Raw genomic sequence first — 20,095 nt, forward strand, 5'->3', positions numbered from 1 at the left:
TAACATGACTCGAAGTGAGCCTTGATATGTAATGAATTTTACTGTTCTCTTCACAACTGTACATAGGCTCTAATTTAGTAGAGGGAATGGTAGGTAAAAATCACCTACAGCTACAAAGTATTTTTTCATCCTACATAAGTTATTAAATGTTAATGATTTTCCTGGAAAATACTTTGTATAAAAATCATTGTGCCACCAGTATGAAAACTGAAATATTAAAACAAAAGAGATAGAACAGTGCTTAGATAAGTCTGTCAAATGGACATGTACAAGACTGATACAACTTGTGCATTGAATGAGATCTCTTTGGAACACATTTATTTTTTGTTATATGGTATAAAGTTTGTATAGTGACTTTGTGTGATCATCAGTTAAATAAAGTTCACTAAGTGAAGATATTCCCTTCATGAAATGTTAACAGAAGTAAATATATCTTTGAAATTTGAGCATTAAAATAAATACTTAAAAAAGAAATCTCATTATCAGTATCTAGTCTAAAGGGAAAGAAATCTGTATCTAGTCTAGAGGGATTAGACTATGACGCTCAGTCGAACAGCTTTATCAAGGAATCACACACTATAGGCACACAGATAACAGGGGACATAACTCAGTCCTAAAAGGCCATTTGATTGTTTCATTGTTCTGTATAAAAGGGAGAGTACTCAGGTTGAGAAAAAAAAAATTATTGTGATAAATAAAAATAAATAAATAAATAAATAAATAGTATAATCATCTCAACAAAAAGTCGAACTGTTCTTTTCTGTTTTACCTGATGAAATAAATGTTACTTTAAAAGTTATGACAGTTGAATTTCCTTTACATTATAAACATAGAGGGCAAATTTGAGAGTTTGAGAAACCAAAATTTAACAGTGTACTATACATACAAGTTAAACATGCATTGTACATGTATATACTGTCTGTATACTGTATACCTGGTATTTTTCGCCCCAGGTTATTTTCACCCTTGAGCAACACAAAAGATATTTGCCCCGTTTTAGATTGGTCCTAAACTACTTTTAAGAAATGTCTTATCCTCATTTACAATCGGAAATTTCATTCGGAATTCTCGATACAGTTGCACTCGGAACACTCCGGATTTATCAAGTTCCCCCATTTTCTTTTCTTTGCATATACTGTTGAGGTGTGAAATGTAATCAGGTGTGAAATATAGCATTAAAAATTGAGATTTTTTTTCTGGTTGAAATTCATAACATTTAAATTTACATTTCTCAGTTTCATTCTTTTGGGTATTTTCTTTTGTTACAAGAGTAAAATTATTAAGTTTGTGAATAACTAAAGAATAACTAAATAAAAAATAAGTTTTGATTTTGATGTTGTTAGGAGTAGATAGAATCCTGAATTTATGATGGTCCAAAGTACAGGAGTTGACATGTTGGGGTGGATTATGAGGGTGGTGCAAGGAAGGACACTTATCAGGGCCTGTTTCATCCTTTCTGATAGTTGTAAGTCATTCAGATTTATGGCAGGAGTAATTTGTAACATAAATGCAGAAATTTTCTTTGGAAGATAATAGAAATTGTAATCTCCTTATTTGGGATGGTTTAGACTAGTATAACCTGTAACAAGTTATCTGGTCGGGTCCTATATGGGGTACGTATCCCTAGCTATTTCTTATCTGATGAAAAACAGTTATTTATGTCTCCAATCACAGGACAGGGATTTGTATTTTATCAAATAGGCAGGTTATGCAAGCTTATTGTGGAATCAGATGACAAGGCGAAAACTATTAGATAGAAATTTATCACCCTGCCCAAAGCCCCATACAGATCAGGGCCTGACAGTTTTAAACTGCGGTGGAGATGTCTTCCCCCAAATTCATGAATTTGGATTACAACCCAATCACACAGTGACCATTAACTACTCAGATTTAAATGAAAAGTGAACAAGTGTTGTTTTAACACTGATGGAAGTTGTTTTATTTAATCAGCTTGTGCTAAGTGGGTCCTGAACACTTAATACAGCCGGTGCTCAACGAATCAGCCAGTCTCCTCGGCCAACAGTCCACAACAAATTTTTCCATTATGGAGGGATTCAGCAAAAGTTGGTTTGATTTCGTCCTCATAAAAAAGCTAGTTTGTTTAGGTGGCAGCTAGTTGGCGTTTTATATGCATTGAATATTCTACTAGCCTTTAAGTTAAGCTTTCCCAGGCCAGGGAATAGTATTTCAATGATGTCCCCTCAGAGTTAAGACCCCCAGTTATTGTCTTGAGATACAGATCACCCTCTCCTGGAATAAATGCATAATTTGGTCAATTTGTCATTTGGACCTTATTGTGTTGGTGTCACGCTCCACACTTTATTTACTTGGCAGATTTTGATTTAGTACTCACCCTTTTTTACCTGGCCACAGCTCTTTCATATAAAGGACAGATGCACAAGCTTATTCCCTCGTCAAATTGTGATTAAGTCCCCCCTCATACCATTCCCATCCAAGGTAACAGCCTTACCGATCGCGACTATTTCCATCTGATTCAAATATTACTTCTATCTTTATTGCTAGATTTCATACTAATGGGCTGTACCTAAACAATTCAAATTCTAAATTTGAAAACTGTTTTTTGGTTAAAATCCCATGACAATGGTCCAATGAGATCTGCTTTTGTTAGACCATCACTTCAAATCATGCATCAAAATGTTTTATGTTTAAAGGGGAAAAAAAGGGAGAAAAAGGGGATGTGCTTTACAAATGTGTGAATTACATGCAGCTTAGGCATAAATTTCATGCCAAAATATGTTTAAAAGTGATACTTCAATGGTAATGATTTATGGAATATTTCCTCCTTGCCGTTTTTCGAAAATTACTACTCATCAAATGGCTATGATCGGAAAGGGTTATTTGAAATAGGGACCTTCTATCCATCCTATAGAGAACTAATCCTGACGCATTTGGCAGTCTGCTCGTTTATCTCCATCAAACTGTCATCGGAGTAAAATCACGAAAACTTAAATCTCTGGTCTGTTTACCTGTTCAAAAACACAGCATATTCATCGAAACAAAATAGCTGTAGAGTTCACCTTAATGTGTTGAGGCCTTCAATAGGAGGAGCTGTGTAAATGTAGTGATTCCAAGGAACACTACTTAATCTTGGGAGGAAGTGGGGATCACTTGTATTGACTAGGGGATGGCTGATTAAATACACAATTTCTACCAGTTAATCACTTAGGGGACAAGTGACTGGAATTAAAAGCTGAATTTTTTCGTCAAGTCGTTTGCTGGAAAATTAGCAATTGAGAAAACTAAATCAGTCAATGTTTTTATTTGAAGTTTTGAGAAACATATAAAAACTTCTATTAGCTGGGATACATGGGAAAATTCAGCAGAAATTCAGCCAAACTTGTGAATTATATCCACATTTATCAAATTTAAGCATAGCAGAAATTTATTTGAATAAAAAATTCCTCTTTGAAAGTTAGGGGGGAGGAGGGGATGTCTTTTTCTAGACTAGATTTATTACACAGAATATAATATAATGTAACTACATAGATATATTACACAGAATATAATATAAGGTAACTACATAGATATATTACACAGAATATAATATAAGGTAACTACATAGATATATTACACAGAATATAATATTATGTAACTACATAGATATATTACACAGAATATAATATAATGTAACTACATGGATATATTACACAGAATGTTACTAGATATATTATGCAGAATATTTACTAGAAATATGAAACAGAGTATCTAAATAGTACACAGAATGTCTAGAAATATTACATAGAATATCTACTAGAAATATTACATAGAATATCTACTAGAAATAATCTACTAGAAATATTACATAGAATATCTACCAGAAATATTACATAGAATATCTACTAGAAATATTACATAGAATATCTACTAGAAATATTACATAGAATATCTACTAGAAATAATCTACTAGAAATATTACATAGAATATCTACTAGAAATATTACATAGAATATCTACTAGAAATATTACATAGAATATCTACTAGAAATATTACATAGAATATCTACTAAAAATATTACATAGAGTATCTACTAGAAATATTACACAGGATATCTACCAGAAATATTACACAGAATATCTACCAGAAATATTACATAGAATAAATTGTATCTGCTAGAAATATTACACAGGATATCTACTAGAAATATTACACAGGATATCTACCAGAAATATTACATAGAATAAATTGTGTCTGCTAGAAATATTACACAGAATATCTATTAGAAATATTAAGCAGGATATCTACTAGAAATATTAAGCAGAATATTGACAGTTGCCTGTATAGTAAGGCACCTGTAGAAGAAAGAGATAATATTGAATGGTGAAATATATTGTCATTTGAAAGGTGTTACAATAAAAGCCCTTTGTAATTCAGTGAAATTTTGACTTATTGGTAGTGATTTCTATATATATGAGAAATGTTCCCACCCTATATTTGAGATGTTATATACAAACAGTACATTATGTTGACTTTTACTGTTATACTCTGCTAATGGGTCATGCTAAATCTTGTTAATTCTTGTCGGAGTTCACAAAGGGATAGCTCTACATTTACGATTTATAATTTGCTTTTAGACAGACCTTCAAACTGTGGACTTTCTCAGATGATACAACCTATTATGTAGCTGTAAAGAATTAATTTAGACACCCCATTCACTACTGTGTTTTCCCTTGATGTGCCAAGTCTTGAAACACCTTCTGTAGACTTTTCCACACTCAATCATGATAATTGTACACAGAATGGACAATCTGGGGGATTTGTTTGTCAATTTCCTTTCAAAAACATCCAATAGAATAGAATAAAACTTAACACAGTACTGTTACCTACTGGGGCAGTGGTATATCAGAGGAGAGGGTTGACTGTGTAAAGTGGGTTATTGTTCTTGGGGAGTGTCAGCACTGACAGTTAATACATGGATCTGATATACACAGCTTATCATCCCCAGAGTAGTGAGAATCAATTATACACCCTATACCAGTTTAGCTACTTTGGGTAATTTCTGTCAATCCCTGTTGATATTGTCATATAAATGAGGGTTATAAGCACACATAAGAAAGTTTGTGAAATCAATTATAGTACCCAAGATTTTAAATTGATCCCAGGTGAGTTATTGCTATCAGGTAAAACTCTTGTCAACATTGCCTGTAAATCTGAGGGATCTGGCTAAGAAGTAGGGCCAATTTATGTTTTACCTATAGACTAGGGCAGTTGATACCTGTACGATTATTAATTCCAAAGCACGTACATTCCTGAAATGGCATCTTGATATGGTGAAGTTCACAAGGAGGTATCGGCTTAATGTTTAACTCTACATTAAGACACAATCAGATTCCTGCTGAAAGGAATTGCCATGTTAATAAATTAAAAGTAAACTTTATAAATCCTGTGTTCAGTACAGATAAAACAAAACATTTTCTTACAATTCAGTTCGGTGACCAGGAAGAACGATATAAACTTTTAATTATGAAAACTTATAGTGATCTGCACCTGTACAAACTTGATTATATTCATTGTCTTCATGTTCTTCTATATTAATAAAGGATAAAGTGATTATTGAAACTGAAATAAAAAACATATATTTCACTTCACCGTAAATTAATAATGTCTGCCTCTGTTTGAGTGCCTTGGTAACATACAGGTGATATTATTGGTGCAGTCAATTAAAGTGTGTGCTCCACCAGGTTCTCAGTGTCTGTAGAGTTATAGTTGTAACCCCATGGTGTTATCCTCCACTAGGTTCTCAGTGTCTGTAGAGTGTTGTAACCCCATGGTGTTATCCTCCACCAGGTTCTCAGTGTCTGTAGAGTTATAGTTGTACCCCCATGGTGTTATCCTCCACCAGGTTCTCAGTGTCTGTAGAGTGTTGTAACCCCATGGTGTTATCCTCCACCAGGTTCTCAGTGTCTGTAGAGTTATAGTTGTAACCCCATGGTGTTATCCTCCACCAGGTTCTCAGTGTCTGTAGAGTGTTGTAACCCCATGGTGTTATCCTCCACCAGGTTCTCAGTGTCTGTAGAGTTATAGTTGTAACCCCATGGTGTTATCCTCCACCAGGTTCTCAGTGTCTGTAGAGTTATAGTTGTAACCCCATGGTGTTATCCTCCACCAGGTTCTCAGTGTCTGTAGAGTGTTGTAACCCCATGGTGTTATCCTCCACCAGGTTCTCAGTGTCTGTAGAGTGTTGTAACCCCATGGTGTTATCCTCCACCAGGTTCTCAGTGTCTGTAGAGTTATAGTTGTAACCCCATGGTGTTATCCTCCACCAGGTTCTCAGTGTCTGTAGAGTGTTGTACCCCCATGGTGTTATCCTCCACCAGGTTCTCAGTGTCTGTAGAGTTATAGTTGTACCCCATGGTGTTATCCTCCACCAGGTTCTCAGTGTCTGTAGAGTGTTGTACCCCCATGGTGTTATCCTCCACCAGGTTCTCAGTGTCTGTAGAGTTATAGTTGTAACCCCATGGTGTTATCCTCCACCAGGTTCTCAGTGTCTGTAGAGTGTTGTAACCCCATGGTGTTATCCTCCACCAGGTTCTCAGTGTCTGTAGAGTGTTGTAACCCCATGGTGTTATCCTCCACCAGGTTCTCAGTGTCTGTAGAGTGTTGTACCCCCATGGTGTTATCCTCCACCAGGTTCTCAGTGTCTGTAGAGTGTTGTAACCCCATGGTGTTATCCTCCACCAGGTTCTCAGTGTCTGTAGAGTGTTATAACCCCATGGTGTTATCCTCCACCAGGTTCTCAGTGTCTGTAGAGTGTTATAACCCCATGGTGTTATCCTCCACCAGGTTCTCAGTGTCTGTAGAGTGTTGTAACCCCATGGTGTTATCCTCCACCAGGTTCTCAGTGTCTGTAGAGTGTTGTACCCCCATGGTGTATCCTCCACCAGGTTCTCAGTGTCTGTAGAGTTATAGTTGTAATCCCATGGTGTTATCCTCCACCAGGTTCTCAGTGTCTGTAGAGTTATAGTTGTACCCCCATGGTGTTATCCTCCACCAGGTTCTCCGTGTCTGTAGAGTGTACATGTAACCCCATGGTGTTATCCTCCACCAGGTTCTCAGTGTCTGTAGAGTTATAGTTGTATCCCCATGGTGTTATCCTCCACCAGGTTCTCAGTGTCTGTAGAGTGTTATAACCCCATGGTGTTATCCTCCACCAGGTTCTCAGTGTCTGTAGATTGTTGTAACCCCATGGTGTTATCCTCCACCAGGTTCTCAGTGTCTGTAGAGTGTTGTAACCCCATGGTGTTATCCTCCACCAGGTTCTCAGTGTCTGTAGAGTGTTGTACCCCCATGGTGTTATCCTCCACCAGGTTCTCAGTGTCTGTAGAGTGTTGTACCCCCATGGTGTTATCCTCCACCAGGTTCTCAGTGTCTGTAGAGTGTTGTACCCCCATGGTGTTATCCTCCACCAGGTTCTCAGTGTCTGTAGAGTGTTGTAACCCCATGGTGTTATCCTCCACCAGGTTCTCAGTGTCTGTAGAGTGTTGTACCCCCATGGTGTTATCCTCCACCAGGTTCTCAGTGTCTGTAGAGTGTTGTAACCCCTTCAATGGTATGGTGTTATCCTCCACCAGGTTCTCAGTGTCTGTAGAGTTATAGTTGTAACTCCATGGTGTTATCCTCCACCAGGTTCTCAGTGTCTGTAGAGTGTTGTACCCCCATGGTGTTATCCTCCACCAGGTTCTCAGTGTCTGTAGAGTGTTGTACCCCCATGGTGTTATCCTCCACCAGGTTCTCAGTGTCTGTAGAGTGTTGTACCCCCATGGTGTTATCCTCCACCAGGTTCTCAGTGTCTGTAGAGTGTTGTACCCCCATGGTGTTATCCTCCACCAGGTTCTCAGTGTCTGTAGAGTTATAGTTGTAATCCCATGGTGTTATCCTCCACCAGGTTCTCAGTGTCTGTAGAGTGTTGTAACCCCATGGTGTTATCCTCCACCAGGTTCTCAGTGTCTGTAGAGTGTTGTACCCCCATGGTGTTATCCTCCACCAGGTTCTCAGTGTCTGTAGAGTGTTGTACCCCAATGGTGTTATCCTCCACCAGGTTCTCAGTGTCTGTAGAGTGTTGTACCCCCATGGTGTTATCCTCCACCAGGTTCTCAGTGTCTGTAGAGTTATAGTTGTAATCCCATGGTGTTATCCTCCACCAGGTTCTCAGTGTCTGTAGAGTGTTGTACCCCCATGGTGTTATCCTCCACCAGGTTCTCAGTGTCTGTAGAGTGTTGTAACCCCATGGTGTTATCCTCCACCAGGTTCTCAGTGTCTGTTGAGTTGTACTCCCTTCAATGGCATGGTGCTACCTCCACCAGGAAAAACAACATTTATTGACTTTGCTGCATCATATCATTAAAACGCCCTACAGAGCTAAAGTTAAAGCTAAAGAACTAAAGAACATCCGTCACATTTGTATATGTTATGGGTACAATGACGATGAATGTAAAGTAACCATTTCCTAAACCATTATCTTAATTGTGTTACTATAGATACTGATAATAGTAATATCCAGTTGAGGTGTATTTCAGTACGTTTCAAGTTTTTTGGAAAAGACCTTGTGTTTATTTTTCAGATTACAAACCAAAATGAAAGTAGTGTTTTCATTAATATTGCAAAAAATGCTGTTCTATGATAACAATGTCTTACACAATTTTCCATTTTAATATGAGATTTTAAGCTTTTCTTTCTGTTGAAATGGAAATGTTTCAGAAATCTACGAAATTTAATGTTATATTCTCTACTTTATGAAAGGAAATGATATCAGAATGTATGGGATTTAGGTCAGGCTACAATCACTTATAAGTTGCTGGAGAAAATGGTTTGAAAATAAAGGGGAAAAAACCAAACAAAATAGAATGAAACATATTACAGACCAAGAGAGCTTGCCAGCTGGGAACATTTCCCCTCCTCTACATCAATCGTCTTCAAAATTGGTATTTAAAAATAATCTAAATTTCTGTTTATGATTCTATGCAGCATGGTTAGATTGTAATTTGTAAACTTCTTTACGCTAATTCAAACTGTCTGTTCATGTCAAACATCTATTACTTGTATTGAAAATCAAGCAAAATTACATTTAATTGTATTTTGACTGAAATATCTGAACATTTCTAACAATATCATTGTGTAATATTAGAAAATTCTATTAGCTTAATGAAATAACTACACTGGTAGGAAAGTACCAGATGACAGAAGTGATAGATTGTTTTACACAGAAGATGGAATGATATAGAAATGCCGAGATTTGCAGTGAATAAGTGCATTTCGTCTGCGTAAGGTTGTAATCTGTATCATGGCGTCGTTCTGAATTGGGACGAAGCGTACCAGGGTTCCAGGTAGATTTTCCCAATGCTTGCGTTCAAGATTTTAGATCTGTCTGCTGATTGTTTGATTTTGTATCCACATTGAACTCGGAGTCACGTTTGTTAACCGTATTTATGGTGCATTTCAGTCTGATCTCATGACTAGTGTTTGGTAGAAACTTGCGGTCCTAACAGTACATTGATTCCCAGAATGACAGATCAAGTTAGCTCAAAGACTTTAGATCATTTTTCTATATTGGAACAAACTGCCAGAATGAAAAAAACATTCACTCAAAATTTTAGAATTAAGTAATGTTTTCCTGAAGAATTTTATTTGAAAAAAGTTTGTTAAAAATACTATTAAATCAGAATGTATTTGAATATTAAATCCATGAATTTGTTTCCCTATCAATGTCAACGCTCTGTGGGCCATATACAGGTGGGAGGGAGGTGATTGAATATTGAGTTATTGGCATGTCAAAAAGATTTTGTAAACATGAATTAAGTTAGGGTCGGATTTGGTGGCAGCGTTAGGATTAGGTTGTACTGCTGTATACAGGCGATACCTGGCACTTCAAAGCTAAATCACCTTTATGGTGGGCCAGGTGTGAAAATTTAAATATGCGTTCCTCCAACGTACCGCAGTCCCCCCTGTTTCTAGGTTCCTGTCGATTGGTAATCAAAGAAACAAAGAACTACACCTGTTCTGTACATTAGTTAAGTCGTTGAAACCTAAGTGCTCTTACGTAATGTCAATATCACAGAGTCAGCTCAAGTTTTTTACGTGCCATTTTTGAATAAGGTAAGAATCATAAAATTGTTGATATGTTGAGTATCTGTCAGAAAATCCTGTGTGACTAGAAATCTTTAGCAAAATAAAGCCTGTTTGTCATGTAGTGCTGGAGTGGTGTATGTCAATCTGGAGGGCTTGTTAGTCCTTCAGGGGGTTCACATACTGACGATCAAGTACTGGCCTGAGGACTACTTCTTCTGTTGTCCTGTAGCAGAAACTAACAAGGTTTTCTCAACATAATGAAATGACTTATGATATCTATGTCCCTCTCCCAGTTGTGTAATGACCTATGATATCTATGTCCCTGTTGTGTAATGACCTATGATATCTATATCCCTGTCCCAGTTGTGTAATGACCTATGATATCTATGTCCCTGTTGTGTAATGACCTATGATATCTATGTCCCCATTCTGTAGTGACCTATGATATCTATATCCCTGTCCCAGTTGTGTAATGACCTATGATATCTATGTCCCAGTTGTGTAATGACCTATGATATCTATGTCCCTGTTGTGTAATGACCTATGATATCTATGTCCCTGTTGTGTAATGACCTATGATATCTGTCCCTGTTGTGTAATGACCTATGATATCTATGTCCCAGTTGTGTAATGACCTATGATATCTATGTCCCAGTTGTGTAATGACCTATGATATCTATGTCCCTGTTGTGTAATGACCTATGATATCTATGTCCCAGTTGTGTAATGACCTATGATATCTATGTCCCAGTTGTGTAATGACCTATGATATCTATGTCCCTGTTGTGTAATGACCTATGATATTTATGTCCCAGTTGTGTAATGACCTATGATATCTATGTCCCAGTTGTGTAATGACATATGGTATATATGTCCAAGTTGTGTAATGACCTATGATATCTATGTCCCTGTTGTGTAATGACCTATGATATTTATGTCCCAGTTGTGTAATGACCTATGATATCTATGTCCCAGTTGTGTAATGACCTATGATATCTATGTCCCAGTTGTGTAATGACCTATGATATCTATGTCCCAGTTGTGTAATGACCTATGATATCTATGTCCCAGTTGTGTAATGACCTATGATATCTATGTCCCTGTCCCAGTTGTGTAATGACCTATGATATCTATGTCCCAGTTGTGTAATGACCTATGATATCTATGTCCCTGTCCCAGTTGTGTAATGACCTATGATATCTATGTCCCAGTTGTATAATGACCTATGGTATATATGTCCAAGTTGTGTAATGACCTATGATATCTATGTCCCAGTTGTGTAATGACCTATGATATCTATGTCCCTGTTGTGTAATGACCTATGATATCTATATCCCTGTCCCAGTTGTGTAATGACCTATGATATCTATGTCCCAGTTGTGTAATGACCTATGGTATATATGTCCAAGTTGTGTAATGACCTATGATATCTATGTCCCAGTTGTGTAATGACCTATGATATCTATGTCCAAGTTGTGTAATGACCTATGATATCTATGTCCCAGTTGTGTAATGACCTATGATATCTATGTCCCAGTTATGACCTATGATATCTATGTCCCAGTTGTGTAATGACCTATGATATCTATGTCTCAGTTGTGTAATGACCTATGATATCTATGTCTCAGTTGTGTAATGACCTATGATATCTATGTCCCAGTTGTGTAATGACCTATGATATCTATGTCCCAGTTGTGTAATGACCTTTGATATGTATGTCCCTGTCCCTGTTGTGTAATGACCTATGATATCTATGTCCCAGTTGTGTAATGACTTATGATATCTATGTCCCAGTTGTGTAATGACCTATGATATCTATATCCCAGTTGTGTAATGACTCATGATATCTATGTCCCTGTTGTGTAATGACCTATGATATATATGTCCCTGTTGTGTAATGACCTATGATATCTATGTCCCAGTTGTGTAATGACCTATGATATCTATGCCCCAGTTGTGTAATGACTTATGATATCTATGTCCCAGTTGTGTAATGACCTATGGTATCTATGTCCCAGTTGTGTAATGACCTATGATATCTATGTCCCTGTTGTGTAATGACCTATGATATCTATTTCCAAGTTGTGTAATGACCGTATGATATCTATGTCCCAGTTGTGTAATGACTTATGATATCTATGTCCCAGTTGTGTAATGACCTATGATATCTATGTCCCTGTCTATGGATACAGAGTTTGCATTTTTCAAATTTTTCAGTTTAATGGGGTTTGTTGATTTTGTACTGAAGAAACCAAGAACAAGGAAAACAAATCTGGAGGACATCTTGGTTCTTGACAAGGAAATGAACCCCTTGCTGTGTTGCAAAGTTAGCCTTAGTGTGAAGCCCCATTCCTTGGTAAAGTAACCCCAAGGTTTGAATGAGGCTTTAGGGGTTTGATCCCTGAGTCCTGATCCTTTGATGGCAAGTACAGATAAGGTGTGAGCTGTCAACGATTCTGACAAGGTGTACCAGCGGGGACGGGGACAGGGATGGCCTGATACGTTTTGGATGGTGGGATAACTCACTCTCCAGCGTGATCTCTGGCCTGGGTATAGAGCTGGTCTGTTAGTAAGGATTAGGGTGATCTGGAGTACAGGGCTTAGTAAGGGACTTGATAATTAACCAGGTATTACATCTAAAACTGCCTATTGATTTTGACCGTGACATACTGGGAGTTGTACAGAGATTTGAAGTTCTGTGCTCTGTCAAATAGGCCTAGGTAGGATTAGAGATCTCCACATTTGTTTGGGACTGTGCAGAGAAGTGACAGTCAGTTAATAATTGCGCGGCTCACTTGAGTGACGGCCTGTCACTGACTTGATGGTCCCAAGCCCCTGTCTTATTGTTTGACAATCTACCAAATGGAAATAGCTGTGTTAACCAAAGATTCAAAATGTCCAACTGCTGACTCTGTTGAGAGACCATTTGCATAAATTTTTAGATATGAATTTGATAGAAGGAACATTAATGAATCTGTAAAGCTGCATGTTGAAGAGGTTGATATGCTAGTTGGACAGGAGTTTTAACATGTCGCTGTGAAGCTTCTGTTGCACTGCATACACAATGACATAGGGAGATCTTGATAAGGTGGGGAGTCTAGCAAAAATTGTTTGACACTATGAAACTGCAATAAGAAAACATTTTATTTAAATCACTATCAAAATAGAATCAATCAGTAGGCTTACATATGTTATATCCATTTTCTTCTCTTTGAACTTTAAAGACAAAACATATTGTGAAATTGAAAAAAAAAAAATTTAATTCTAGTATAACAAATCAAACTATACAGTGTTTTATCAATTAAATTCTAGTGTACTTCAGCTTTAACTTAGGTAGAATAGTAAATTAATCAGTTTTGTATTGTCACTTGATTAGGGAGGTAAAGTGATCAGCTTTGTCTTGTCACTTGATTAGGGAGGTAAAATGATCAGCTTTGTCTTGTCACTTGATTAGGGAGGTAAAATGATCAGCATTGTCTTGTCACTGGATTAGGGAGGTAAAGTGTTCAGCTTTGTCTTGTCACTTGATTAGGGAGGTAAAGTGATCAGCATTGTCTTGTCACTTGATTAGGGAGGTAAAGTGATGGACTGATCAGCATTGTCTTGTCACTTGATTAGGGAGGTAAAGTGATCAGCATTGTCTTGTCACTTGATTAGGGAGGTAAAGTGATCAGCATTGTCTTGTCACTTGATTAGGGAGGTAAAGTGATGGACTGATCAGCATTGTCTTGTCACTTGATTAGGGAGGTAAAGTGATCAGCTTTGTCTTGTCACTTGATTAGGGAGGTAAATTGATCAGCTTTGTCTTGTCACTTGATTAGGGAGGTAAAGTGTTCAGCTTTGTCTTGTCACTTGATTAGGGAGGTAAAGTGATCAGCTTTGTCTTGTCACTTGATTAGGGAGGTAAATTGATCAGCATTGTCTTGTCACTTGATTAGGGAGGTAAAGTGATCAGCTTTGTCTTGTCACTTGATTAGGGAGGTAAAGTGATCAGCTTTGTCTTGTCACTGGATTAGGGAGGTAAAGTGATCAGCATTGTCTTGTCACTTGATTAGGGAGGTAAAGTGATCAGCTTTGTCATGTCACTTGATTAGGGAGGTAAAGTGATCAGCATTGTCTTGTCACTTGATTAGGGAGGTAAAGTGATCAGCTTTGTCATGTCACTTGATTAGGGAGGTAAAGTGATCAGCATTGTCTTGTCACTTGATTAGAGTCTGAAGTGTGATATATCTCTCATTGGTCTCAGGTTTCCTTCTTTACAGGGCTGTTAAACACACACCATCATGTCATGTTGTCAAGAAAAGTGAAATGAAGCTTTTTCACACATTTTGGTCTTAACAAGTAATTATCAGTGATTACAGCTAAACTAAGTTCAGAGCAAATTGAGTCTATTGAGAAAATTTACTGATGAAACCACCACTAGTCTGCTTTGAAACTATCAAGTATTTTTGTAAAGTAATAATTCTGCTAATGGAGTCAGTCATCATTGAGTCTACTGGACGAGTTACTACTGAGTTTATTGATGGATCAGTCATCACTGAGTCTACTGGAGGAGGTACTACTGAGTTTACTGATGGAGTCGGTCATCACTGAGTCTACTGGACGAGTTACTACTGAGTCTACTGATGGAGTCAACAGTGAGTCTACTGGACGAGTTACTACTGAGTCTACTGATGGAGTTACTACTGAGTTTACTGATAGAGTCAGTCATCACTGAGTCTACTGGAGGAGTTACTACTGAGTCTACTGGAGGAGTCAACACTGAGTCTACTGGAGGAGTTACTACTGAGTCTACTGGAGGAGTTACTACTGAGTCTACTGGAGGAGTCAACACTGAGTCTACTGGAGGAGTTACTACTGAGTCTACTGATGGAGTCAATACTGAGTCTACTGATGGAGTCAATACTGAGTCTACTGATGGAGTCAACACAGTCTACTGATGGAGTCAACACAGTCTACTGATGGAGTCAACATTGAGTCTACTGATGGAGTCAACAGCATCTACTGATGGAGCTAACATTGAGTCTACTGATGGAGCTGTCAACAGAGTCTACTGATGGAGCTAACATTGAGTCTACTGATGGAGCTAACATTGAGTCTACTGATGGAGCTAACATTGAGTCTACTGATGGAGCTGTCAACAGAGTCTACTGATGGAGCTAACATTGAGTCTACTGATGGACCTAACAATGAGTCTACTGATGGAGCTACGATTGAGTCTACTAATGGAGTCAACACCGAGTCTACTGATGCCAGATGGAGCTATGATTGAGTCTACTAATGGAGGCAACACTGAGTTTACTGGTGGATTTACCACTGAGTCTAATGCTAAAGCTACCACTAAGTAATATAAGACACTTTTTAAAGCTGTTTCACTAGAGTTTGAGGGGAAATCCTTATATGTAATTGATAAGGTATTATGCTAGCTTTTCATCTGCTTAAACATTAGTTGCTTTGGCTGTTTTGCTATAATCCCTGAAAAAGGTATAGGGAAGTGTCGGGATATGTAGCCATACTAGGTACACAAAAATGTGACTGGTTTCTAAGTAGATAAATCTTACTGCATGTCATATGATATAATCTGAAATGACGTTTTTATCGTAATTGACACACTGAGGGAAAAATTGTTACAAAATGCAAATTGCTGACAATATTTTCAGTCAAAGATGAATTTGTAACCTTTTTTTTCCAAATGTGATCGACAGATCAAACTTTAATATGTAAATTTTTGAATATTTTATCAATGGAATTTAATTATAGATGTTGTTTTCAGAACAGAGGAGAAAGTGTGTGCTGGATGGCCAGACACCATGCTGTCCCATTTGTGGCATCACCCTAAGGCCAGGAGAGGTCGACGCCCACTTCAACCTCGAACTTGACAAACTCAATCGCTTCACACGGTAAGACTTCACTTCACTTTAAACTCAATCAGTTTACCTTATCACACAAATCGAATCATTCTAAAACTATATTTATCACTAAACACACTCACTTCATCCAGGAACTAAAGAAAGCTCAGTGAAACTCACTGCTGAATGTTGACCACTTTGAATGCTGCATAACATAATTGATGGAAATTTGGAGCATGTAACAAAAGAAAGGTTTTAACATAAAAATCATTAAGGAAATGCTTCAATTTAGCAACTCAGTAAATAAAAGCTAATTGCACATAATCTTATTAATAGGAGGTTATAATTATAACACATAGACATGGAGACATTAGTGCCCTCTCTGTCCTCTCTGTCCTCTCTGTCCTCTCTAATGGGAGGTTATAATTATAACACATAGACACAGAGACATCAGTTTCCTCTCTGTCCTCTCTGTCCTCTCTAATGGGAGGTTATAATTATAACACATAGACACAGAGACATCAGTTTCCTCTCTGTCCTCTCTGTCCTCTCTGTCCTCTCTAATGGGAGGTTATAATTATAACACATAGACACGGAGACATCAGTTTCCTCTCTGTCCTCTCTGTCCTCTCTAATGGGAGGTTATAATGATAACACATAGACACAGAGACATCAGTTTCCTCTCTGTCCTCTCTGTCCTCTCTAATGGGAGGTTATAATTATAACACATAGACACAGAGACATCAGTTCCTCTCTGTCCTCTCTGTCCTCTCTGTCCTCTCTAATGGGAGGTTATAATTATAACACATAGACACGGAGACATCAGTTTCCTCTCTGTCCTCTCTGTCCTCTCTAATGGGAGGTTATAATGATAACACATAGACACAGAGACATTAGTTCCCTCTCCGTCCTCTCTGTCCTCTCTGTCCTCTCTGTCCTCTCTGATGGTAGGTTTAATTATAACAACTATACACAGAGACATAGTTCCCTCTCTGTCCTGCATCTCCTCTCTGTCCTCTCTAATGGAGGTTAGAATTATAACACATCGACCAGAGACCATTAGTGTCCTCTCTGTCCGTCTCTGTCCTCGTCTGTCCTCTCTAAGGGGAGTTATAATTTAAACACATAGACACAGAGACATTAGTTCCCTCTCTGTCCTCTCTGTCCTCTCTGTCCTCTCTGTCCTCTCTGTCCTCTGTCCTCTCTGTCCTCTCTGTCCTCTCTGTCCTCTCTAAGTTATAATTATAACACATAGACACAGAAACATCAGTTTCCTCTCTTTCCTCTCTGTCCTCTCTGTCCTCTCTAATGGGAGGTTATAATTATAACACATAGACACAGACACATTAGTGTCCTCTCTGTCCTCTCTGTCCTCTCTGTCCTCTCTAATGGGAGGTTATAATGATAACACATAGACACAGAGACATCAGTTTCCTCTCTGTCCTCTCTGTCCTCTCTGTCCTCTCTAATGGGAGGTTATAATGATAACACATAGACACAGACACATTAGTTCCCTCTCTGTCCTCTCTGTCCTCTCTAATGGGAGGTTATAATGATAACACATAGACACAGAGACATCAGTTTCCTCTCTGTCCTCTCTGTCCTCTCTAATGGGAGGTTATAATGATAACACATAGACACGGAGACATCAGTTTCCTCTCTGTCCTCTCTGTCCTCTCTGTCCTCTCTAATGGGAGGTTATAATGATAACACATAGACACAGAGACATCAGTTTCCTCTCTGTCCTCTCTGTCCTCTCTGTCCTCTCTAATGGGAGGTTATAATGATAACACATAGACACAGAGACATCAGTTTCCTCTCTGTCCTCTCTGTCCTCTCTGTCCTCTCTAATGGGAGGTTATAATTATAACACATAGACACAGAGACATTAGTGTCCTCTCTGTCCTCTCTGTCCTCTCTAATGGGAGGTTATAATTATAACACATAGACACAGAGACATCAGTTTCCTCTCTGTCCTCTCTGTCCTCCCTGTCCTCTCTGTCTGTCCTCTCTGTCCTCTCTAATGGGAGGTTATAATTATAACACATAGACACAGAGACATCAGTTTCCTCTCTGTCCTCTCTGTCCTCTCTGTCCTCTCTAATGGGAGGTTATAATGATAACACATAGACACAGAGACATCAGTTTCCTCTCTGTCCTCTCTGTCCTCTCTGTCCTCTCTAATGGGAGGTTATAATTATAACACATAGACACGGAGACATTAGTTTCCTCTCTGTCCTCTCTGTCCTCTCTGTCCTCTCTAATGGGAGGTTATAATTATAACACATAGACACGGAGACATCAGTTTCCTCTCTGTCCTCTCTGTCCTCTCTAATGGAATGGGAGGTTATAATGATAACACATAGACACGGAGACATCAGTTTCCTCTCTGTCCTCTCTGTCCTCTCTGTCCTCTCTAATGGGAGGTTATAATTATAACACATAGACACAGAGACATCAGTTTCCTCTCTGTCCTCTCTGTCCTCTCTGTCCTCTCTAATGGGAGGTTATAATTATAACACATAGACACAGAGACATTAGTTTCCTCTCTGTCCCTCTTGTATGCACTCTAGCTGCTTCATTCCTTGATGGGTTTTGATTGAACTTAACACAAATGCTAAGGACCAAGATATCTCATACATGTTCAAGATTCAGGGTTGTCGGATCAAGATCTAGGTCACTGTTACTATTTTTAAATAACTTTGTCAGAGCTCTAGCTACTTCATTCCTTGTGGGATTTTTATCAAACTTCAAACAAATGCAAACGGCCATGATATATTTGACAAGCTTGAGTTTCAGGGATTTTGGGTCAAGGTCACTGTTACTATTTTTAGTGGGAGGTGGTATGGGACATATATTGTTCCACCAATATACACCAATGTAATATATAAGATACTAAGATAGGTAACCTGTGTAATATACACGATAGGTAACCTGTGTAATATATAAGATAGGTAACCTGTGTGATATATGAGATAGGTTACCTGTGTGATATAAAAGATAGGTTACCTGTGTGATATATGAGATAGGTTACTTGTGTGATATATAAGATAGGTTACCTGTGTGATATATGAGATAGGTTACCTGTGTGATATAAAAGATAGGTTACCTGTGTGATATATGAGATAGGTAACCTGTGTAATATATAAGATAGGTTGAGTGTGTGATATATGAGATAGGTTACCTGTGTGATATAAAAGATAGGTTACCTGTGTGATATATGAGATAGGTTACTTGTGTGATATATGAGATAGGTTACCTGTGTGATATATGAGATAGGTTACTTGTGTGATATATGAGATAGGTTACTTGTGTGATATATAAGATAGGTTACCTGTGTAATATATAAGATAGGTTACCTGTGTGATATATAAGATAGGTTACCTGTGTGATATAAAAGATAGGTTACCTGTGTGATATATGAGATAGGTTACTTGTGTGATATATGAGATAGGTTACTTGTGTGATATATAAGATAGGTTACCTGTGTAATATATGAGATAGGTAACCTGTGTAATATATAAGATAGGTAACCTGTGTAATATATAAGATAGGTTACCTGTGTGATATATAAGATAGGTTACCTGTGTGATATATAAGATAGGTTACCTGTGTAATATATAAGATAGGTAAACTTTGTAATATATAAGATAGGTAACCTTTGTAATATATAAGATAGGTTACCTGTGTAATATATAAGATAGGTTACCTGTGTAATATATAAGATAGGTAACATATGTAATATATAAGATAGGTTACCTGTGTAAAATATAAGATAGGTTACCTGTGTAATATATAAGATAGGTTACCTGTGTAAAATATAAGATAGGTTACCTGTGTAATATATAAGATAGGTAACATATGTAATATATAAGATAGGTAACCTGTGTAATATATAAGATAGGTTACCTGTGTAATATATAAGATAGGTTACCTGTGTGATATATAAGATAGGTTACCTGTGTGATATACTCTAGTCATTGTAAGGACAGGTGCTGTTTTCAATAGATACCCATGGAAACATTCCTATAAATTAATTAGATTGTGGCAGGGATCACAGGTATACAAGTCCTGCATCTATAACAATCACCAGCTGTGAATTTTAGTTGGATTTACTCAATAAAAAGTTTACCTGCTTCTCAAGTTTCTAAATAATTATCAG

At 37.7% G+C, this 20,095-nt stretch overlaps 1 protein-coding gene across 2 annotated transcripts in view; it reads left to right on the forward strand.

The window, feature by feature from the left end:
• LOC117325244 (E3 ubiquitin-protein ligase Rnf220-like) overlaps positions 1-20,095 on the forward strand; it is a 68,068-nt gene that overhangs the window by 10,292 nt on the left and 37,681 nt on the right. For both annotated transcript variants that reach the window (XM_033881343.1, XM_033881345.1), the window contains exon 2: positions 15,858-15,984. In XM_033881343.1, the coding sequence (XP_033737234.1) occupies positions 15,858-15,984 (127 nt within the window). The remainder of the gene's footprint in view (positions 1-15,857; positions 15,985-20,095) is intronic.

This window comes from Pecten maximus, chromosome 4 (assembly GCF_902652985.1).
Source record: "Pecten maximus chromosome 4, xPecMax1.1, whole genome shotgun sequence".
NCBI lineage: Eukaryota > Metazoa > Mollusca > Bivalvia > Pectinida > Pectinidae > Pecten > Pecten maximus.